The following is a 24,015-nucleotide window of genomic DNA, read 5'->3' on the forward strand; positions in this document are numbered from 1 at the left end:
GTAGCAAAACTCCTATTGACTTCAGTGACACAGAATCAACTCTTAAGAGCCCGATCCCGTCCCCTTGGAGTCTGATTCAAAGCACATGGGAGTCAGTGGAAATACTCCTATTGACTTTAATGGGCTTCCCATCAGGTCTCAAGTAGGGACCACTGTTCTTGACTGAAGGCCTATGGATTATAATTACCTCAGCAGGGCCGATCCTGGTATTTCTATAACAAGGTACATTTTTCAATGCAGCATTTATATAAAACAAAAAGCAAAAATGCCTCTAAATGGCTTTTTGTAATATTGTAAATGTCACAGGTTAAGCAGGTACCAGCCTCTCAACAGGATTAAAAGCCTTTGCATAGCCTATAAATATCTATTAAAATGAAATATTTGATTGGAAGTGTGTGTATATAAATACATACACACACACACACACACACACACACTTCACATAAAACTCTCTGAATGCACATTTTGAAGGCCATTGCAATGTCACATCTTCAAACTGTTGAATGCTGACTCAAAAATCAAAGCCGTGTGTGCATATGATCATTTGAAAGGCAGAAGTAGATTTTTAAGTAGAGGAGGAGCTCAATAGCAACCTAAAAGGCTCATTAGCTAGCCTGTTAACACAGCAGTCCTGTGAGACTGTAGGTTTCATGCATCTGTTCTCTCCTCTAACACATACTTACAATGAATCAAGTTTTCAAAAGAATTTCCAATTCTGGGCATCCAACTATCTGCCAGTGCAACTAACTGCAAGCACAAATGATAGAAGTTGGGTATCTAACCATGCTTCCCATCAGGCAGGGATCTAAATTCTATCATTTGTGCTTGCAGCTGGTTACAGGTACCAAATTACAGACTAGGCTCAGGCCCTATATAGTGTTTTCATTGCAAGGTTCAGGGACCACCTTATAGAGCTGTGCTCATGAATCCAAAAGCTAATGTGAGTTGCACTCTGGCTATCTGAATGTTACAATATTCAATCTAAAACCATTCAGGGCTTGTTTCTCCCCTCAGAAACATGCTGTGTATCTTGTGTACATTACCGTGAGAGCCCCAGGTAAACAAGCAGGTGTGCCACATGAGTCTGAGGGCAGCGCTGAGCCACTCCAGTTGCATAATACATGAGGGAGGGATATCCAGTTAGAATCTGAATGGTGAGGAGATGAGAAGGAACCATTCCCATTATCTGCTAGTTAAGAGTACTTTCTGTTCACTTTCAGCGGTTCTCAAACTGTGGGTCGGGACCACAAAGTGGGTTGTGACCCCATTTTAATGGGGTGGCCAAGGCTGACTTAGACTTGCTGGGGCCCGGGGCCAAAGCCTGAGCCCCATTATCCATGACCAAAGCCGGAGCCCCACTGCCCAGGGCCAAAGCTGAAGCCCAAGGGCTTCAGCCCTTGGTGGCAGGGCTCAAGTTACAGGCCCTCTGCCTGGGGATGTAACCCTTGGGCTTCAGCTTGGCCTCCCCGCCCGGAGCAGTGGGGCTTGGGCAGGCTCAGGCATCGGTCCCAACTCCTGGGGTCTTGTAGTAATTTTTGTTGTCAGAAGGGGGTCATGGTGCAAGGAAGTTTGAGAACCCCTGCTTTAGACTGATTGGAACTTTTAGTATATTGGAGAGTCAACACTGAATACAGAACTAATAGACAGACAGAGATACTCATACCATGTAAAGTGTTAGTACTAGAAATGGACAACATTCTCCTATGCCATCAAACACATGTAAAGCTGGATATCTCTGAACTGAATTACATTTTAAATGAAATGTAGCACTCACCTGTTCAGACCAGCCAGCTATTTCTGGAGTGCTTCACTGTAACCACCATCTTTTAATGCTAGGTGACTATATAGACTTTGGGTCCCTTGTCAGTCTTATACCTGCACCATAAGATACCTCCATGCAGAATGCCACCAATTGTTTTGGCCATTCCTGGTAGTTTCGAGATCTTCAAATTCCTTTAAGGAATTTCCCATATATAATTTCATATAATGGTATAAGTTAAACAGCCTAGTATATCTTGGAGTGTTATACTGTGCAATAGCTCTGCATTTCTGTAAGTGAACGTTGAATGTAGATTGTGTTCTCTTATTTTGCACCATTGGCAGATTCAGTGAAATATTCCAGCCCCAGAGAAAGGACTTTATAGGGAACGGCTTGGTCCACCATGTAGTTAAAATATGGTCTTGTGCAAATCCATAGCATGCACAACACTATATTTCTGTGAAATGACCGACCACACATATTATTGAAAGTGTATTGCTTCCCATGGCCTAGTGACTAGAATTAAGTACCTTCAGTTACATCTGACAGTGTATTTCATAGGCTGGATTTCTGGAAAAATACCAAGACCCATGGATGATAACTGTCTGATTTTGTTACACATTTCTTTGCTCTACATCCATCAAGTTTTGAAATCTGAATCCCCATTCACAGACAGATTCCTTACAAACTAAAAGGCTATATAGATAGCACATATGAACTGAGTTGTCCTCACCTGAACTATACCACTCCCTGTGGTGAAAGAACTTCATCAACTACATCAAAATTGCTGAGGGAGAGTCAATCATCTGCTGATGACAGTGGTATAGCTCTTCCCAGGACTTCTTCTCATTTAAGATGTGATGCCAATTACATTCCTTCATAACTTGCCATTACATTCCATGTACAACTGGCAGCTACCCTAGAGTTCTGCCCAGCTGATAAAGAACCTGCTCCTGTTGGGAGACACATGAAGGCAGTTCCATCGAAAGTGCTACAAGCAGCTGTTCAAATTAAGACATGTGTGTCACAGGCATTGGCTAAATCACTATGGGAACATACTTATGCAAATTGAACAGAAACATATCTGGACCCATGCAGTAAACCACAGCGTGCATCTCCACACACACAGAGACAGGATAGCTGAAGCAGTCTTCACCAATGCAACAGACAGAGGGCTCAATGCTTCTGGCAATGTTAGAAAAGTTACATTCTGTTCCAAACTGCTAGAATTTACATTTCTCATATAGTGTCCCATCTCTGCATCCAACAGCACTCTTCACAAACTCAAACTACTCTGCCTTGAGGAAAGCAAACACTCAAAATACGTTCCAAACAACCTTCTCAGTGCCTGGTAATTTCCAAGGAACAGAACTTATAGGCAAGGGAACTGGAAAGCATTGGTTGGTTTGCTGTTACAACATGTTGTTGACGACTAAAAAGTGCAAGGCAGGCATCTAATTTTAAAACCCTATTCTGTAGTGTATGGAACCCACCGTGTGTTATGCCAGGTACACAGTAAATATTAATCTTTCGCTTTTAGGCATCAAACGTACTGTTTTTTTAAATTTTACAGCTGATACTGAATTGCATTCAGTTAGCTATTTGCTTGACACAGGACATTTTAAGCTCAGTATCTGACCATGCAAGCACAACAGACTATTAAAAAAGCCCTTCTCTCTGAACTTCAGATGACATCCTGATCAAATGTCTCTTGTTACACAAGTAAATTTTTATGAGTGTGAGCGAAGAGTAGTAAAGACACAATTTGCTTAGGTCCAAATCAAAAGTTCCTGCATTTTGACACATGACATTGGCAGTGACAGCACGGTCGGCTTTATACGCTTGGCTTTTAAAAATACAATTCTTGCTTGTTTCATCCTTCCTTGCAAGGGGCCAGGGGGGCTCATGTGCTATCATTCCTGTGATCCAGAATTTGACCTGGTGACTCCCATGTTGTGGGATACTCTCCCAACCATCTCTTGTCCCCATTCTCTGTGACTGGACTCCTGCAGACCACGCCCTTTTGTTTCAATGGGCAAAAAACAGGAAGCCACAGCTGCCAACAGGCAGCATCCACTGTAAACCACCAGAGTTAAATAGACTGAAGATTCCAGCATCACCTAGGGGAAAGTAAGTGAAAAGATAAGAAAGGATGAACTGAATCCACTGCAAAAGAAAACAAAAATTTTGAGACTGGAGTAGAAATGTTAACTCCTTTAGGGAAAACATCACTTTTTAAAAGCCACTATATTACATACTTTTCTTTCTTTTTAGATAATACTTATCCCTTAAATACACACAAAATACTTTGGATTAAGATTCATATCACCCAACTGAGGTAGGCTAATGTTATCCTTATTTCATAGATAGTGAAACCATGGCAGAGAAATTAAGTGACTTGCCCAAGGCCAGTGTCAGAACTAGGACTTCCTGGCTCCCAGTCCTGTAGTCGGACCACTAGGCTATCCTCTCTCTAAGGAGTCTCATGAAAGTGATTTGCAATCACGCAAATAAAATGAGAAATAGAAAATAGCTTCTCAGACTTCATGTACTGACGCATTTGTCAGTTCTCTCACTTTTACTGTCTCCCTCCCTTTTGAATGGGTCCTTCAGTCTCTTCCTTCTCCAGCAAGTCCTGATGGACTGGAATGAAAACCCCATCACTGAACAATTCCTGCTTTGGGAAGGTTGAGCTCTGAACTTCGTGGCTCAGATCCATTGCTAACAGAAATATATGTAAGTGTCTGGAACTCATCAATAGTCTCTGTTTCAATCACCCTCTGTGGCTGCTTATTCCATTTGTTTTTGTTATTGCCCTTTGAATGAAGAAATTTTGCCTGAGCTCCCTGCTTATTCTGATTTTCTTATTCTTTAGATTTTATCCACTAATCCTGATCCTCTGGCTAGTGTGAAAAATGCCTCTTTAAAATGATGTAATATTAAAATCCATAAAGTCTCCGATATTCCAGTTCAACTTAGAAAAGAGACAACTAAGGGGGAAATGAGAGAGGTCTATAAAATCATGAATAGTGTGGAGAAAGTGAATAGGGAAATGCTGTTTACCCCTTCCCATAACATAAGAACGAGGGGTCTCCTAATGAAATCAATAGGCTGCAGGTTTAAAACAATAAAAGGAAGTACTTCTTCACACAGTGCACAGTCGAGCTGTGGAACTCATTGCCAGGGTATACTGTGAGGGCCAAAAGTATAATTGGGTTAAAAAAAGAATTAAATAAGTTCATGGTCCATCAATGGCTATTAGAAAGTCCAGGATGCAACCCCATGCCCTCAGTGTCCCTAAACTTCCAACTAACAGACACTGAGACTGGATGACGGGATGGATCACTCGAAATTGCTCTGTTCTGTTCATTCCCTCTGAAGCATCTGGCAATGGTCACTGTCAGAAGACAGGATACTGGGCTAGATGGGCCGCTGGTCTGACCCAGCATGGCTGTTCCTATGTTCTTATGAGAAATGGATCTCTCTTAAGTTTCAAAGATCAGAAAAAAGTTGAGGCCTGTTACCATCTTGGTTGCCCTGCACACACCCTCTCCAATGCAACAATCCCCTTTCAGTGGTATGGTGACTACTACTACAGATGGAATGCACTTCAGGCTCAGTGACACTCTGAGGCCTGGTCTACACTATGCGTTTAAACCGAATTTAGCAGCGTTAAATCGATTTAACCCTGCACCCGTCCACACAACGAGGCCCTTTATATCAATATAAAGGGCTCTTTAAACTGATTTCTGTACTCCTCCCTGATGAGAGGAGGAGCACTGAAACCGGTATTGCCATGTCGGATTAGGGTATTGGCCTCCAGGCGGTATCCCACAGTGCACCATATTGTGACCGCTCTGGAAAGCAATCTGAACTCGGATGCACTGGCCAGGTAGACAGGAAAAGCCCCACAAACTTTTAAATTGCATTTTCTGTTTGCCCAGCGTGGAGCTCTGATCAGCACAGGTGGCGATGCAGTCCCAAATCCAAAAAGAGCTCCAGCATGGACCGTATGGGAGATACTGGATCTGATCGCTGTATGGAGAGACAAAATCTGTTCTATCAGAGCTCCATTACAGAAGACGAAATGATAAAGCATTTGAAAAAATCTCCAGGCTATGATAGACAGAGTCCACAGCACAGTGCTGTGTGACAAGCGTAACAGAAAGCCAAAGAATCAAATGGACACTCATGGAGGGAGGGAAGGGGTACTGAGGACTCCAGCCATCCCACAGTCCCCGCAGTCTCCGAAAAGCATTTGCATTCTTGGCTGAGCTCCCAGTGCCTGAAGGGTCAAAAACATTTTCCCAGGTGCTTCAGGATATATGTCGTCAATTTACACCCTTCCCCCCCCGAAAGAAAAGGGGAAAAAAACGTTTCTCGCCTTTTTTCAATGTCACCCTATGTCTACTGCATGCTGCTGGTAGACGGGGTGCTGCAGCGCTGAACACCAGCATCCCCTTCCCGGTGGCAGACGGTACAATATGACTGCTATCCATCGTCTTCATCAGCCCGTGAGTGCTCCTGGCTGGCCTCGGTGAGGTCGGCCAGGGGCACCTGGATAAAAATGGGAATGACTCCCGGTCATTCCCGGCAGATGTTACAGAACGGCTGGTAACCGTCTTCATCATAGCAACTGGAGGCTAAGCTCCATCAGCCCCCATCCCCTTTCATGTCTAAAGAAAAGATTCTGTACTGCCTGGACTATCATAGCAGCGGGAGGCTTCCTCCCCCTCATTTTATCTCACTAAAAACTCAGTGTTTCTTATTCCTGCATTCTTTATTACTTCATCACACAAATGGGGGGACACTGCCACGGTAGCCCAGGAGGGTTGGGGGAGGAGGGAAGCAATGGGTGGGGTTGTTGCAGGGGCACCCCCTAGAATGGCATGTAGCTCATCATTTCTGCGGGATCTCTGGGGCTCTGACACGGAGCGGCTGTGCTCTTTGGTCCTCTAGTAGACTTGCCCCATATTCTAGGCAGGACTGACTCTATTTTTAGACAAAACATAAAGGAGGGAATGACCCGGGGAGTCATTCCCATTTTTGTCCATGCGCCCCCGGCCGACCTCAGTGAGGCCAGCCAGGAGCACCCATGACAGCAGCAGACGGTACAGAATGACTGATAACCATCATCTCATCGGCAATTTACAATGGCATGGCAGACAGTGCAATAGGGATGGTAACTGTCTCTGCTACATTGCAAAGGCAAATGAATGCTGCTGTGTAGCACTGCAGTACCGCCTCTGTCAGCGGCATCCAGTACACATATGGTGACAGTGACAAAAGGCAAAACGGGCTCCATGGTTGCCGTGCTATGGTGTCTGCCAGGGCAATCCAGGGAAAAAGGGCGCGAAATGATTGTCTGCCATTGCTTTCACGGAGGAAGGATTGAGTGACGACATTTAGCCAGAATCATCTGCGACACTGTTTTTGCACTGAGATCTCAACCCAGAATTCCAATAGGCGGGGGAGACTGCAGGAACTATGGGATATCTACGGGATAGCTACTCACAGTGCAACACTCCGGAAATCGACGCTAGCCTCGGTACATGGACGCACACCGCCGAATTAATGTGCTTAGTGTGACCGCATGCACTCGACTTTATACAATCTGTTTTACAAAACCGGTTTATGTAAAATCAGAATAATCCCGTAGTGTAGACACACCCTGAGAATCTGCATTCCTTGGGATAGCATGGGAAAAGGTAGGCCACCCAAGTGTGGGGTTTTGAGTGCATTATGCCTGTGGAGACTCAAGAAGGTGCAGTGGTCCTGGCATGCAGTGGGGAGAGCACACATCTAGCACAGATGAAGCACAGGTCTCCAGTCAATTCCCAATGTGTAGAGATAATGGGGCAATGGCCAGGCCCTACCCTTGTAGTCTATGTCCTCCTGAGTTACTAATCACGATGAGCAGTGTTAATGGCACCTTACACTGTCATGTATGGTCTCTACTTTGTGGGAGCAATGGTGGGAAAAGGGCACTACATTAGGGGCTAACCTAGTTTGGCTTCAGATGCCCCCACTGCCTCAGTTTCCCTTCCTCCCCAGTTAGTCAGACCTCTCCCTGTGGATATTTTCACAATAACCCTCCCCTTTAGCAGTCTGATTCATTAACATAAAGTTCAAAGCACCACAAGTCTTCCACGCAGCCTTCTGTGAGGGCATGGCCCTTGGTGCAGGGTTCTTAGTCCTGTCTCTGCTGAGGCTTGTTCTCCACACCTTTCCTAGCTGGCTCCTGCTCCCTGCAGGTTTGCACTCCCCAAGCCACCTGCACGGAACCACTCACACAGCCCCTTTACCCTTTAAGACTCTCCTACAACTGACCTCAGACTGTCCTTCTGTCCCCCAGCAGGCCTGATTCCTACTCACATGACCCCTGGATTGAAAGGTAAATCAGTCACAGGAGAGGCTGAGTCCAGCTCTCCCTTAAAGGACTAGCTCACCCTCTGACAGGCACCAACATACTTCCTCCACTCCAACATACTTGGGTGAGGACTGCCATCAACTGGCCCTTAATACAGAAAGGCCGTTTTCTCCATCGCATTCTAGTGCTACTAAAATGTTTGGAAGAGAGGGAGTTTTACCTGTGCAATAAATGGAGTTATTAAGGCTCCCACTCTGGCCATTCCACTGCATGTTCCTAGGCCCAGAGCACGAGTGGCTGTTGGGTAAACCTGTAGACAAAGCATCAACAAGTTAACCCTAGGATACAGCTCTCTTCCTACCTCACATCTCTTTATTAAAGAGTGATACTAAATGTAAGTTCTGTCAGATCTATAACACTCAGACAACATAATGGCTCAATAAATTGTAGCCTGTATAAGGCCTATTATGAGAAGATCATGGAATTCAGCTGTCTCACCAGGGCCTCATTCCCATTAAACCTTCCTGTTACAAAAATGATCTTACTCACCTCAGGAGTGTAAACATAAGCAGCCTGAAATCCTCCTGAAATGAAAGCCCTTGCGATGAAGAGCAGCACAGTAAGAACATTTCTGTGAGAATAAGGAGAGCAGGGGTTGGGTTCAGTACAGTTTTTATTTGAATTTAGAGACAAGTAGCAATTAAAAAAGATGCTAAATGTTATTAGCTAGATCCATTTTGTTTTTATTGACCCTCCTCCATTTTTCTAGACCTTTAATACAGGGACAGTTCAAAAAAATCTGATCACTACAGACACCTGGGCTTTTCTAAGCATCTGCATTTCGACGAAGCATTATTAACAGCCAGTGACCAGTGAAGTAAATTACATGTACTAGTCCCAGCCTAAAGATATTTGGATGAGGAAAATATGCACTAAATAATTGACCTTACACTAGTCTGACACTGGGATAACTCAACTGGAGCACAATTGGAGTAAATGAGATCAGAAGCAGGCTGTGGGCTTCCTGTGTAAAGGTGTGAAATTGGACACACTTGGTTATTTATTCATATTGTTAGGATCTATTATTATTATTTTTACAGTGCCTGAAAATGTTCTAGGAGCTCTCTCTACACAAGACAGTCCAGCAACGACTAAGATGCCATTTCTGTGCCGTGCCCCTTCCCCCCTCCCCCCCAGAATAGAGAAAGCACTGTCCACAAGTGACGGGAAGGCCAAAATATTCCAAAAGGCTTAACACTTACAATCAGAAGCAGATTTTCCAAAGAGCTCAGCACACTGAGTCAATGGTGGCACTCAGCTCCTGTGAAAATCTGGCCATAAGTGTCACAATGGAAGATGCTGGGTGCTGTGCACTTTGGAAAATCTGGCCTCAGTTGTGGGTTCTGAGCAGTCAAAATTTAGCCCTGAGTTCTTTAGAAAATTGGGCCCTAACTGGCTACAATGCAAAAATACAGGTTCCTTCCATCAGTGAAGTAATTTCCAGATTCTTAGGTCAAATGTACCAATTTTCCAGGCCAAGACCTCAACTTCACTAGTCAGTGCCCATCGCCTGCCCTGTAATTGCACATTCTAATCCATAACACATCTTAGATTGCTCTGAACTCCAGTCTCACAATTAAAGGCCAAGCTCTGTTGCGAATTGGCGCGAGTACCTGAATGGGAGGCAGGTACACAGCAGTGGAGCCCAGCCCAGAGGTTCATCATTCATTGGGCAAGTGGATAACTAGAAAACTAATTGCAAAACTAGAGGTACCAGCATCACTACATGTACTGGTAGTTGAGACCCACTGCACAAGATTTGATTTAGAACTTTTTTCCGAGAGCTATTTCCTACTTTGATGTCAACTATTATCCCCTTTGGTGTATTCTGAACACAGGACTTTGGAGAAGACAGGCTTTCTCCACTCCCGCTTCTCTTAGTTTTCTTCTAAACACTCTGCAGAGAAAAACCAAACTTTCCTTTTGAAATCTTTTCACAAATTAACTTGGTCAATTCTTGGCTCTTAAAACCATCACTTTCAACCTATTGTCCCATATGGAAGAGTAAATGGATCAGGGTTTAGTTTTCACTTTGTGCTGCGTACCTTCCAACGCAGAGAAATAACAGAAGACTACAAAACGAGAAGACAAAAAAGGAAAGCGCCATGGTTTTTTTACGGCCTATCCGATCAATAATCCAGAGGGTCACCAGAACACCTGTATGGGAAAAGAAATTGATTGGCCCACATCTGTTGAATGAGTTCAAATCGAGCTGGAGCATCCAGCAATTACCACACAATGTTATTTGGCTTTGTAATTTATTTCCTTTTTGTGTGAATCTGTGCAATTGAAAGGAGCCAGATTGGCAATCCAAGGGAAGGGGTTTCCCTATGGACAAAACATGTACAACACAGGCAGTGGAGCTGAACGCACACCAGAGCTGGATTTGTCACTGAGATTTTAATCCAGAGCAGTGATAACATCCTGAATCACTGCCTTGTGATATGCCATCTCAAGCCAATTAGTACCTAGGGATGTAGTCTTAAGTCTAATGGAACAATATTCATATTGCTACCATATGTCACCTATCTTTCTTGCTCTATTGTCACACTGCTTATTTAAATAATTGTGACTTTAAAAGTCATGGCTCTGATGGTGTACAAGGCTGTGAAGGTCCAACACTGAGTAACCATACCCAGGATCCTTTACAAATAATTCTGGAAAGTCAATGCCTGGATGAACATTTATATGGCTCTGCTGCTTCAACAGAAATTCATTGGATGATAAAATCCTACTGAATTGTTACTCTTCCTCAGAATACATGGCCTGCGGTTTGAACTGGAGCCATAACCAGACTGGCCACTGTGGCTTCTCAAGACACTTCCCAGAGGCTGCTTCTGCAGTAAGCCTCCATGCAGTGATGCACTGGCACTTATACGGTCACTTACCTGGGAACTCTGATAAAGTGGTCCAGAGCAGATCTGTGTAGTCTTCCTCTGTGAGATACTCACAGGCCAGGCTGCATTTTGCTTTAACTGCTTTCCTTCTACTGGAAACTGTGGGAAGAGAAAGAAGAAGCGTTTGTGATATTTTAAGTAATCTCCTCTCTGCGGATTCTCCCATACACCTGCTGTGCTTTTGTGATTCTTGCTGCTGAAACCAGTGGATCAGATGTGGCTGGAATTCAGCAGCACAGCAGGTGCACTTTACCTGAATGCATTGTACCCAGAACACCTAGCCAAAGCCAAACAATTCCTAAGCAGTCTTGCTTCTAGTAGGATGCAACCCTGACCTGAAGGCTGATGATTTACACTATTTTTTAAAATCAGAATAGGCTTCTGTGATCTCAGGCTAGTGATGGTGCCTTCTGTGTCTCAGTAGTTCCACTTGTAAAATGGGGATAATAATACCTTACCTACACCACAGACCTGCATTTTAACCACTAGACCACACTGTCTCCCAATAACTACCCACATTTTTTTAGTATCCAAAGTTGGATTTCTTATTCTATTGCTAGGCAAGCCCTGAATTGATACCTTCTCACAGCAATACCCATCCCCTTTGTATAATTTCCAACCGCCATGGTGTGTTCCATAATTTAGTGTGTTCAGAATACAATAACACTCTCCCTAGAGGAATCTAATTTTCAAGGGGTTTTAAAGATCTTTATACAGTTAAAACACTGACAACAACACAACAAACTGCAAGAGAAAAGGTGCTGAATTTCTATGCAATATTTTTTCCCGCAGTAGTTCTTTACATTTCAAGCACACAGAAACCCTATGGCAGCTGGCAATTTTCTATTTCAGACCTAATTAGGCCTGGGAGTGGCAAATTTGGAAAGTCACATTTATGGAATCACACTTTATTCAAGAAGAACAGATACTTGCCTCTAATAAGCCTCCTTTGCAGACTCCACTGCTATTTCACAACTTGGAGTTAGAGAATCCTTCCTGTGGCCACCACAGAACCCCTATGCCTCAAGCAGCAAGCAAGGTACAGTAGCTGACTTCTTATGTTCAGAATGAACAAACTCTTAACAAGGTTTTCTAAAGTGTGCGCTAGAAATTGTGACCCTTTCCAAGTCTTCAGCAGAAGCTGGTCCAATAAAAGGAATCCCACCTTTTTTCTCTCCTCTACAGGGCATATTTAGAAAGAAGAGAAGGGCTAATACTCACTGCTGCAGACATCCCCTGCTTGAAAGAGCTCTGTAGTTAATAAAACTAACCCATAATAAGAAAAGGCATTGGAAAACCTGCAAGGAAGGAAATGAGAGAGGAAGTCTGAGATGGTCAGACATATAATATAATAAGCAATCAGAGGGGTAGCCGTGTTAGTCTGGATCTGTAAAAGCAGCAAAGAAACCTGTGGCACTTTATAGCACCATAAGGTGCCACAGGTTTCTTTGCTGATAATAAGCAATGTGAATCAAAATGGAATTGAACGGAAGTGAGGACTTCCATTAAATACTTTCTTAAAGTATGGTTCCTACTTCCATCCAGAAAATGAATAGGCCACTGGATCTTGAGTGAATGTTATTTGGTGGTTTAAGAAATTATAGTGTAATGCAGGTTGAGGGGAGTGGGATTTGCTCCATTGTAGTGATATTGTAAATGGATCCACTGAAAAACATATATAAGCATGCTGGCATTGAACAGTTTATATCTCCTCTTACCATATAAACCAAAGCAACAATGTTGTCCATCTAAACTGGGGTGTGAAAAGGTCCCTCATTTTCCCCCGATCCTCCTGTTTTGAAACACACAAAAATACAGCTATTTGATTTGGTTTCTGTTTAAAATTGATTTCAAGCCATAAAGAGTCAGAGGAAACTTGATTGCATAGAATCACATGCTTCCACTCTTATGTCAGGCCATCTGATATATATTACACAGCTTAGGGCCAGATATTCAGTCCCTGTTCAGGCCCCTTCATGCACATGAGCAGTGTAAAGGAGCCACAATCTGGTTGTAGCTGCCAAGTTAAGAATTCCCCTGCCAGAGGGAATTCTCAGCTGGTGTAAGTCATCAGAGCTGGCTCATACCACCCCAGCATTTCTGCACTTCTCAGCAGGAGAATTTTGGCTGGCCCAAGAATTTCTGAAGGACAGAGGCAAGCCAGCCTGTGCAGAACTTCCCCAGAGTTTGGGGGTGCTCTGGGATTTGGGGTTGTCCAACATAGAGATGGGGGCTAGCTACAAAAATCAGATTCAACTTGGGATCCAAAATTTCACATATAGTTCTGAGGTGTTCAGATCTGGGGTTCTGATTTCGGCCCTTCAGTATTCTCCTGGTCTGAGTCTCAGTATAAAGAGGCCTAAAAGTGAGTGTAAATGTAATTTATGCCCATTTTACAGCCCCTTTACATGCCACCATTTTTAGTATAAATCAGAATGAGGCCCTTAGTGTAATTCTCCATTAATTTAGCACATGTGATCACTACTCATTAGTGTTTATTACTGGTTGAGATGCCAAAATTAAACTTAACACTGATTACTTGTGAAAGTAGCACAGTTTCTATTATATTCAGTATTGTTAATATGTCTGTTTCCTATACTCACCTGTCTGGAAATGATTAATTTTCCCAGAGGCATTGGAGCTCCATTTTCTGCTGCTATCCGCTTCAAAGTGGCAATAGCCTTTTCTTGGTTTCCAGATAATACATCATATCTTGCACTTTCTGGCAGCCACTATGAAAGCAAAGCAGAACAGAGCAGATCAGACACAATATTGTCAACGACAGGACAATAAACTGACTGGGGCAGATGTGAGTAGTCTCATTAACTGCAATTAAATGAGAAGGCTTGCACAAACAGCCCTTGATGAATTACAGATGTCTTTCTGCCTATGAAGTGTCAATTTTTCCAACAGACTTTAAGAAATTCCAGATATCACTTTCATCTTATCATCAGGCATTCATCCCTAAACCTATCCCACAAGAGGTCTCCTTCCACTACTTGCTTTTTATTCTTGAAAGATTTGACTATATCTTTGGAATGTTTTGGTATTAAATTCACAGCAGAAATGGCAAAATAGTCAGTCAATTAGTTAGCAAGATTCTGACGATATTCAAAAATGTCCATTTTTAATTTTTTTTTTTCAATACATAAGATTTTAAACACCTGTGTAATTATCTGGAGAGATTCCTGAAAAAAAGAGACAATGTCTAAAAAATAACAGCAGCCAAATAGTCAAATTATTACTCAGACAGGAGCGTATATATAGCTTGTAAGGGAATGGGTTGCTATCACATATACTTTAATTGAACAGGGTACACAAATTCATGTGTCACAAATATGTGAATCTGTTTAAGAATCTGACCTGTAATATACAGTTAGCATATTACGCTGAGGTTGCCATGAGCTCTGAGAGTTTTTAATTAACCACAGATTAGATGGAAGCTGTGATTTGCAGTAAAATTATTTAAGAGTCTCAAGATGAATCAGAAAATAACTGATTTTAATAAGAGTGAGAGGTTGATCCCACTGAATTTGACTGAAACTGTATGAGTAAATTTGAGAGAGAATCCCAGTTCTGACTGGTTTCACAGTACTCCAAACTACCAACATTCTACAGTAGGGCATCAGATTACAAGCATTACATCATCAGAACAACTCTCACTGAGAAACCTACTATTACTAGCTGTTGAAACAGCATCATTTGAAGCAGTATCATTTACATCATCATTTCAGTTTTATTACCAGAGTACCATCAGGAAAGTCATTGCTGTCATGATTCCACTCAATCAGGGTGAAATAGTGAAATGTAAGATTTGCTGCACAAACATTTATCCTGCAAAGAATACCTACAAAACATAAGATGGCGAACAGCAAGAGTGGAACAGCAGAAAGAATGAGCAGCCAACGCCAGCCAAGAGTGGGCATCACAAACACTGCAAGGAGGACTTCAAATACAGTCCCAATGGCCCAAAAGACCTGCAGAAGTGAAAAGGAAAAGGTCACAAAGAAGGATAAAATCATTCTGAGACGCATGGCTGATAACAGCACAGAAACTAAAAAGGAGAAGGACCATCTCCATTAATGCACTCTTCAACCTGAAGTTCTACCATCATGGAATCATAGGGTTAGAAGGGATTGCAAAGGTCATCCTGTCTAACTCCCTGCCAAGATACAGCATTTCTTGTTGTAAACACTGTACTGTAGAGACTGGTGGTGAATCAGGGATGAGACATGTAAATTGTGCATAGGTGTAAGCCAAGAGAAATCCAGCCATTTGTGAATGAAATTTTTTCTCATGCTCCATGAGCACCGCTCTTAAAACTTATTATCAATGTTCTCTGGAAAGCCATGATTAAATGTAGATGAATAAACTGGTATTAGAGGCAGCTTCTTATCTAAAATAGCCTCATATTTCATATTTGCGAGGGCTTTTCTATATTTGTATACATTTTGTCTTCAGACTTCATCCATAACTCTCCCTATGTTCCAAGCATTTCATAAGTCCATATTCCATTCTAAAACTCAGGTTACTGAAAACTTTGGGTAAGGAGAAAAAAAAAGGTTTCACATGATTTCATTTTCTGCTACTCATGTTGTGGTTTCAAACAGTTAAATTTCACCTTCAGCAAGATCAATGTGCCATATACATTTGTTACAGAAGAACTGCAGACCGGTAAATAATAAGTCAGATTTAATTTGCGGTTGATGGGCCAAATTCTGCTCCAATTTACAGGTGCTGCCTCAGTGATGTCACTTGACAGTAGATTTTGGCCATATATATTTCACATTGCCTACAATTTCCTCAAAACAGCTGCAAACTCCTTATGGTGTGAATGATTAAGATGATTGTAGATCCCCTTCAGTAGATACCTGGATATAATAAAGTAGCTTAGGATAATAATAATTTCTGAATATAATTCTTATAAACTGCTGTGAGAGCTACAGTCCTGTTCTCCTTACATAGGTAAAACTATCAAAACCAACAGGAGCTTTGCTTGCAGATAAAGGAAGGAATTGAGACTCTTATTAGTAAGGCCAGAGCTGGCACACTCTGTTGTGAAACACACCCAGGTCCATCTGATATTTTCTTCCCTTTGATTTTTTTGTTCCCTCAAGGTCTAATTTCCTTTTTCTGTTAACTAACTAGTTAATGCTTAGGATAAATTTCTGATTCCACCGGGTGATTACATGGTTCCAGAATGCTCAGAACTAGCTAGACCAAGAAAAGGGTAAAAGACTACTAGCACCATGAAAGAGAGTTGCTCAGTTACTGAACTCTACTTAGTGAAGGTCAGGCAGTGAAAGCTAATTCTAGCAGCAATTGGAAGATTCATTTTGTTTAAAGGCTATTTTAATTCAGGGAGGACAAGATTTCACAGGTACAGCCCTTTCAAAGCCATTAAGTGAAGATCAAGTAATAGCTTTCTCAACAGTAACACCTGGCTGCCTTCAATCATCAATGAAGCAGTCACGCTTTTTTTCCATTTTAACACTTTCTGGGCTACATTCAGCTCTCTCTGATACTGGTATAGAGAGCTGAATTCAGCCATCTATTTGTTGTAGCTGGTTTTGAATTTTCTAAGGTCGGTGGGATTAAATGGACACAACTGAAAGCAGAATTTGGCCCTCTAAGTCTAAGGACCAAGTACAGTTGGCTACACCACTTACCTCTATTAATAAAATGCATTTTGCTCGAGCTTTCATTGGAAGGAATTCAGCATATAAGGTTACTCTGTAAAGACAAACATTGAGAAAAATGTCATGTTAGCACACTGAGCTATATTCAGGCATTTGATTTGTTTCCTGTCAAAACTTCCAAACAACAGTGACAATATAAAAACCCTTCCCAGCCCACACAGCCAGCAGTACTACAGACACTGGATCAGAGTCTTCTCTCATTTACACCAGAACAATCTCATTTACTTTAATATGGATTGCAACAGTGTAATGGAGGAGAGAATTTGATCCTCTCTGTGGCTTTGCAACCTCGGACTCAAACCTGCTAGATCTAACAGACCTTGATATATATTTCCCCAGAGCTCTGGTCTGGACAGGCATTCACACAGTGGGATTCAATGAATAACTCCTACAGTTGCTGGACAGGGTATTTCCCCAGGGCTTAACAATTGGCTAGGAGAATTTCACTGCTGATCACTCATCTCTGCTAGGTTTCAGTCCTCCAGGAGATGAAAACCCCGAGGCTGTGATTGTTATTGCTCGTATAAAATTATTTGCATTCTTTTACTAAGCAGGAATTTTTAAAAATTGACTTGATTCTCTGCAATGCCTTTGTACCCCATTGTGCCAAAGGGCAATACATTTGAATTGCACAGTTGTCTGAGTGTTTCCTGAGGATTAATGCAAGGGACAGAAGCCAAAGGTTTGTCTGTCTGTTTCAAACAATCTGTTAGGACTTGTATTTCTCTGCTCCTACCATATTTGCTTTCCACTGAGTTGCCAGGCCCTGTTTCTGCTTCTGAAACATCTTTAGGGTCCAATTCTGCTACCTTTGAAGTCAATGGCAAAACTCCTACTGATTTCAGAGGTGCAGGTCTGAGCCCTCAGTGACTTCGCAGAGCTCAGTTAATCAGTGGATAATGCTGCAAATATCAAATATTAAATCAGTGATTAAAAAACAGGAGGAAATAGAGTAGTGTTTAATGAAATGCAGAGTATTCCCCATATAATGTAATAGAGTACAGTGATTACAGTTGTGTGTGGGTTGTTCTTTTCAGGGAAATGCTCTGCATCTCCTACTTTTGTATCTATGAGATGCTGTGAATGCTAATAATTATGTCCTACTCAGTGTCTCATAGTAAGATTCCCTGGGAGGCCACTGATTCCTACATACAGCTCCTGCATATGCAGATAAATGTGCTCCTACATGTAATATGTTAATTTATAATTGTACAAAGCATTATTTTAAACAGCATCTTTCATAAAAACTCTGTCACAAAATGCATTACAGAATGCAATAATACAGTCACGTGACTCTTACAGAAATTCTGCCTCTCATATGCAATATTGTAGCTTGCCCAAGACTATTAATAACCCCATCTCTTTCTGCCACCTCAAGTACATTTCTCCTTTTGCCAGTCAGACCACTCAGAATTAGAGCTAGGGACAGGGGCTCAGGAGATCTAGGTTCTATTCGGACCTCTGTAACTGGCTCACTCTGTGACCCTGGGCAAGTCATGTGCCTTACTTTCTTCTTCTGTAAAATGGCATTAATTTAGACTTATCTTTTAATAAATGTTTGCAGTGCAAAGCATTAACTCTGACGCTTTGCTTCTTTTGCTCTTCTGCCCCATTCTAGTAATGCATATTGGGAGCTGTATGGCAGAAACTGGTTCACACTTAATAAACGTGGCAGATTAATAACTTTCCTAGTTTACACACATTCTGCTCTTATTAGCAGTCTTACTGGAGGGAGGCTAATTAGCAATGGAAATATACTAATAGTATTAAAGAAGCCTTTCAGAGTAGTGGTTCCTTTATCTGGATTTGTGGGAATGGCACTAGAAAAGCTGCAGCCATCGCAGGATATTGACTGATCTCATAAACAAATCCATGAGCCATCAATCTAAGTCAGGCTCCTCTGGCACCTCTGGTGGTGCAACACATAAATTATGAATGAGAATACAGTAAATGGGAAGAGGAGAGTAAACAGCTACACTCATTCCCTTCTATTTACAACTAAAAGCCTACAGCAGCGGTCAGCAGGGGTATTCCCCCCGAAAATCTGGAGAGCCCCTTCCTAAGTGAGGAGAGCCTCAAAGTCATGGAGTTATGTTCTGATACTCTGTTCTGACCAGAGGTGGGCCTCATCCATGAAGCTATTCAAACTGTTCCAAGTTGGACGCTGTTTGGATTTGGAATTCCAGTTTGGATTCATTACACAGATGGATCTGAGGCTCAAAGTTTAGGCACAGATTTGGATAGGAATCCAGAGTTTCACAAAGTTCAAGGGAGCTCCAGGTTGGCCCTACCTCTAATTAGCAGTATTTATGTCATGACCTGGTATTGTCACAATTCAGCATCATCACTTATTGACTCAATTTTATCATATAAACATGAAAATGCAATGTCAAGCCATTGCTATGAGGTTATTTTACATCTCTTTGAGCGTTTCACACTATCTGTTCTCTCTTCCCTGTTGCTGCAAGAGTAGGATACTAGTGCCTTTTATCTTCACCCCGCTTCCTGGACACTTGAAGGGACAGAGGAGGATCCTATCTGCTCTGCTCTGTCTGCTTGTAGGAGGCAGAACTCCAGTGACTATCACTCCACTTGCTCTGTGTAAAAGCACCAAAATAAGCGGCTGATCTAACTCACTGACTGCTTTAAAGTCTCATGCTCCAGATCCATAGATTGAACATCAATGGCTAATTATTGCCTTAGTTTAGTACAAGAAAATCCAATAGAATTTATAAGTATGTAATGCCTCTGATCAGAAATACTGGGCATTTCAAAAGCCTTCCTAGAGTTTAATACATCTGTGCTAACATCTTTAGAGGAACTTAGGTTCAGAAGGACCCTACACAGAGTGACATACACAATTCCACAGGAGCACTGATTTCAGTGTTAAGAAAAATGGAAAAGAGAATATTTCGAAACGTGAATATTTACTTACGACTGAGGTACCCCTCCAATCCCAAAGCCCACCAGTCCCCTGAGCACAAGGATCCAACTGTATACTGGTGCAAAACCACTGAGGATCCCATAGTACAGGGTCCAGAACACACTGATCTTTAGCCCCTGCATTTAAACAACAGAAAAAGGATGATGCTATAACACAAATCAGAAAATTATAGACTAATGCCCAGATCTCCTAAATCAGGAAGCATAGAAAGTACTCTAGAAGAACAGTTTTGTGAAGCTGGGAGCCAAGGGTTTCATAAAGCTAGGCTCAAAATAGTTAAAGGAGACTTCAGAACTGTATGTGCAAATGTTGTGTGCCTGTGGCCCTTATTAGGCAAAAATCCCTGTAGTCTGCACAAGCAAATAAGTATACTGTGTGTGCAACATGGACAATTACCATGTGCTTTAATACATTGCTAAACCTGAGCCCAGAATTTCATAAAGACGCTCTTTAAATAAAACATGCTTCATTTTATAACACAGTCAGACAGCTATTTACTTTACTCTTTAGTTTTCTCACCTCTTATTTACTGTTACAACCCTGTTGCCTTCACTGGGAGCAGAAACTGGGCTAGCCTGGGACTGCTTAATTCTTGTGCAAGTATGTGGATTATGCAATTCAGCAATGTTATGCACTGAAGTGGAATGCACTGTAACAGTGTTATAATGGAACCTATTCCAGTAAAAGTTGGAAGCTTACAGTTTTTCTGCCATATTGGTCTGAAATGTTTCCCCAGAGCGTAGAGCTGCACATCATTCCCACAAACACCACCTGCGGAAAATCAGAAATAGTCTTCCTGTTAACAGCACGTATAAATTTTCAGAGAAGAGCTCAGAAGAGAATGCTGCACAACTTTATCATCAAACCAGAAAATTCAAACATTCATTGTCACTACTGTATTATGTTAAGGTGCTGTGGGTCCAGTTTCTTTTAAAGGAGATTTACATATACAAAATAGGGTTTTCAAAACTACTCAACCATGGACTAACTCCACGCCCACTGATGACAATGGAAGTTTTACTATTGATTTCAAATGGGACCAGTTAGACTGATGCTGAGTATTTTTGAAAACCCCACATATATATTTTTGATAAATGGAGTGATAATCAATTATGAGACAGTGACTAGTTAGTGAAAGTTGCTAATAAATGAAAGGTCATTTAGGCCCTGATAATCTGCGACTGACATTACAATGTGCATGCTGGTATCCTACTCATCTGAGGCTCGATTCTGCAAGATGCTAAGCATTCTGGCTCAGATCCTGTAAAGCATCAAAACATATGTGCACGAGAAGTCCTATTGACTTCAGTGGGGCTACTCATGTTTGAAAGTAAACATTGGCTTAAGCTTTTTACAGGATCAGGCTAGAGTGCTCAACACCTTGCAGCTTTGAGCTCCTCCAGATGCCTGGTGATACTAGGTATGTCTCACACAGCTCCTCTCTAGCCTCTGACAGTTTCACCAGCAATTTGTGTGAGGTTTGGTCATTCAGGTTATGTAACCGTCCTTGAATGGAGACATAATTAGATTTTACAACTTCAGAGAAGTCAATAAAAAAGATTATAATGTTAAAGAAAAACTGTACCTTTAATGATAGTGATACTACAGGAAAAAAAAAATCCTGTCCCATTGAAGTTAATGAAAAAAACTGCCAGGTTTCACCCATGGATGAGATCTTGCAGTCTTTACATGGCCAAAAATCCCATTGAAGTCAATGGGAGTTTTATCTAAGAAAGAACTGCAACCTCAAGCAATATGTGGTGCAAGAAAGGGTCTACTTCTAAAAGTTACACATTTACCAGCTTTCATGTCACATTTTATGATACTCCATCCTTTAGACCTTTTACACACTGAGATCAAAACTGTGCTATGCTGAAACACTGGCTAAAGTCCTCCTGTAGATGGTCTGGTTTGAGTTCAGTTTGGTGAAAGGCATGATGTTTACACTGGCTATTTGGTTTAAATGTATTTAGCATATTTATAAATTTGTGCAATATCAGTATAGTTCAAAAATGCTATAAAAGGCCATGGGAGTGAAAAATGTTATGGGAATTTGAGAATTAAGCTGTAGGACACAAAGAAGCAACAATTGTAAGTAGAAGGTATCACACCCATCCATGTTCTATACTCTGGTTTTCTCATCTCTAAAGCCCATCTGCATTTCCAGCACTGTTGCACCATTCTCTGAGGTCTCCTACTTTCAGGGATTATTAGAAAGCCCAGTTCAAACAGAAAAATCCCACTCTACCCCAGGGCTCCTACTCCTTCCATGTACAAAGGAACTTGGGTTTTCCCAACAGGGTCAGAAAGAAGGTTCTCTGAAAAGATTACCAAAATTTACAGATCTTTTCTGTGAGCCAAGGTGTGTGTGTGCGTGTGTGGGGGGGTGCCTGAAGTTTTCTGGGGTGAGCCTGGGTCAATTTATAAGTTTAGCTGGAAATTACATTTAATGGGAAACCCACACAAGGCAAAATCTGCAGTTCTGGCTGAGTTTCATATTTTCAAATTCTGTCTCTTAAAGAAAGGCTCCTACAACACCAGTGAGCCAAAGTCAGAGAGATCTATACTAGTCTAGTCTCCTCCACTCTGCAAAGGCCATGAACAGATTTTATCATTGTGATATAAACTATAATGTCTCAACAGCAATGAGTAGAAAAACCTTACAGAATACAGGAGCTGTCAGCTATTTTTCCTACCGATGTAAGCAATGCAACCTGCCAGCTTGGTAATCGCCACTCACAATGAAGCTGAGGAGCTAGGATACTTAGAATCATCATTTCCATTGCATCTGCCATCTAGAAGGGCAATAAAGAAACAATAATGACTGCCTGAATATTATCATTATCACAGCCGATTATATTCCTCTTTTAAGTTAAACCCTCCCTGCTGAAGCCATTCCTGCTGCGGAGGTAAAACCTGGCAGTACAGTTTGAAAGACAGATATTGTATTGCAGATTTGCACAGTGCAGTGAAATAAGCAATATATTTTTTGAGCATTAACTTTGCATTGGGATATGAGCACTACAAAATTTATTTCTCTTTGCCCCCATAGACTTGGGATGGTCTGCTATGTTAAAGTAGTTAAGCCTACAAGATATCAGAATTTTTAGTAGGTAGGATTCAAAGAGCCAAATTCAGAAGTGGTGCATAAGGTGGTGTGAGTCTCAGGGAGTCTAAATTGTTTAAACTCCTTTTTCTGGTTACTTAGCAAGAGTTGTGTTAGCTTTAGACTCCCTTAAAAGCAGACTGAGTTAGACCGACTTATTACCATGTAACTTATACCCTCATATACATCACCTCAAATACTTTGAGAAAACATCTATGGGCCAAAATTTACCTCATTTAGCCACTGGGTAATAAATCAGGGCAGACTGTAATCCTATATATAGACAATAACTAGAAAATGAATGATCTAGACATGTTTAGCCTAAAAATATTAGAGGAGAGGGGCATTATAACTCTTTATAAGTAAAAAATTGACAATTAAAGAAAAGAAAACAGAATCATTAGCCCTGGATACCAACCCCTAGAAGCACTGGGCTGATGTGCAACAGGAATATATTCAGCTATCAGGAAAACCATGTTGATGATGAATTCACAGAGAATATAGAACACTTTGCCTAATGTGATAAATATAATAAAACCTCTAGCTTGCCTTTAAAGAAAAGTGAGATCAATTTACTGCAGGTGTAATTTGGGACCCTTCCTACCTGAAGCAAAGTTTTGGAGTATAGGATCCAAATGGTTCCTTCCAGCCCTGTCTTATAAGATATACATAAAAAGCCTAACCAGCTTTCTCATCACATGCTAGGTCTGATTCTGGAAGTTGTTAACATTTCAGTTGTTAACATTTCTAGTCTTTGTTCATTACATTTTTGTTTGTTTGTCCCAAACATGAATACAGCCAGTGGATATTAGTGTATTACATGGATTCCTTGAGGGCTGATATGCCATTGCCCTTGGCAACAATTACTTACCCATGCTAATCCAGTAAGAACAGAGAGCTTCCACTGGAATTTCCCAAACCCAATGGCTTCCACCGCATCTTCCACCATAAAAGTATCTAGAAAAGAATCAACAATTCTGGTTCAGCACTGCATTCCTTTCTCTCCAATAAGAGCCATACTCTAAGATAGAGCTTTCTAATAATACATCTACTTAATAATAGTAATTTAATACAGGCTAAATCCTTAGGGCTTTATTTAGTTTTTATTCAATTCTTACTCAGGCCAACTTCCATTTTCTTCAAGGATTTTCCCAAATACAATAATTCTAAATATTAATAT

General features: G+C 41.5%; 1 protein-coding gene across 2 annotated transcripts in view; it reads right to left on the reverse strand.

Moving 5' to 3' along the window:
* Positions 1-1,347: 1,347 nt before the first annotated feature.
* Positions 1,348-24,015, reverse strand: part of SVOP (SV2 related protein) — a 40,078-nt gene continuing 17,410 nt past the window's right edge. For both annotated transcript variants that reach the window (XM_050924215.1, XM_050924214.1), the window contains exons 3-16: positions 23,707-23,792; positions 22,426-22,524; positions 20,429-20,500; positions 19,721-19,845; positions 16,756-16,819; positions 14,938-15,063; positions 13,690-13,818; positions 12,805-12,878; positions 12,308-12,384; positions 11,078-11,185; positions 10,235-10,346; positions 8,679-8,760; positions 8,350-8,439; positions 1,348-3,879 (exon numbers count right to left, since the gene is read on the reverse strand). In XM_050924215.1, the coding sequence (XP_050780172.1) occupies positions 3,673-3,879; positions 8,350-8,439; positions 8,679-8,760; positions 10,235-10,346; positions 11,078-11,185; positions 12,308-12,384; positions 12,805-12,878; positions 13,690-13,818; positions 14,938-15,063; positions 16,756-16,819; positions 19,721-19,845; positions 20,429-20,500; positions 22,426-22,524; positions 23,707-23,784 (1,443 nt within the window). In that variant the 5' untranslated portion in view covers positions 23,785-23,792 and the 3' untranslated portion in view covers positions 1,348-3,672. The remainder of the gene's footprint in view (positions 3,880-8,349; positions 8,440-8,678; positions 8,761-10,234; positions 10,347-11,077; positions 11,186-12,307; positions 12,385-12,804; positions 12,879-13,689; positions 13,819-14,937; positions 15,064-16,755; positions 16,820-19,720; positions 19,846-20,428; positions 20,501-22,425; positions 22,525-23,706; positions 23,793-24,015) is intronic.

Source organism: Gopherus flavomarginatus, chromosome 15 (assembly GCF_025201925.1).
Source record: "Gopherus flavomarginatus isolate rGopFla2 chromosome 15, rGopFla2.mat.asm, whole genome shotgun sequence".
In the NCBI taxonomy this organism is placed as follows: domain Eukaryota; kingdom Metazoa; phylum Chordata; order Testudines; family Testudinidae; genus Gopherus; species Gopherus flavomarginatus.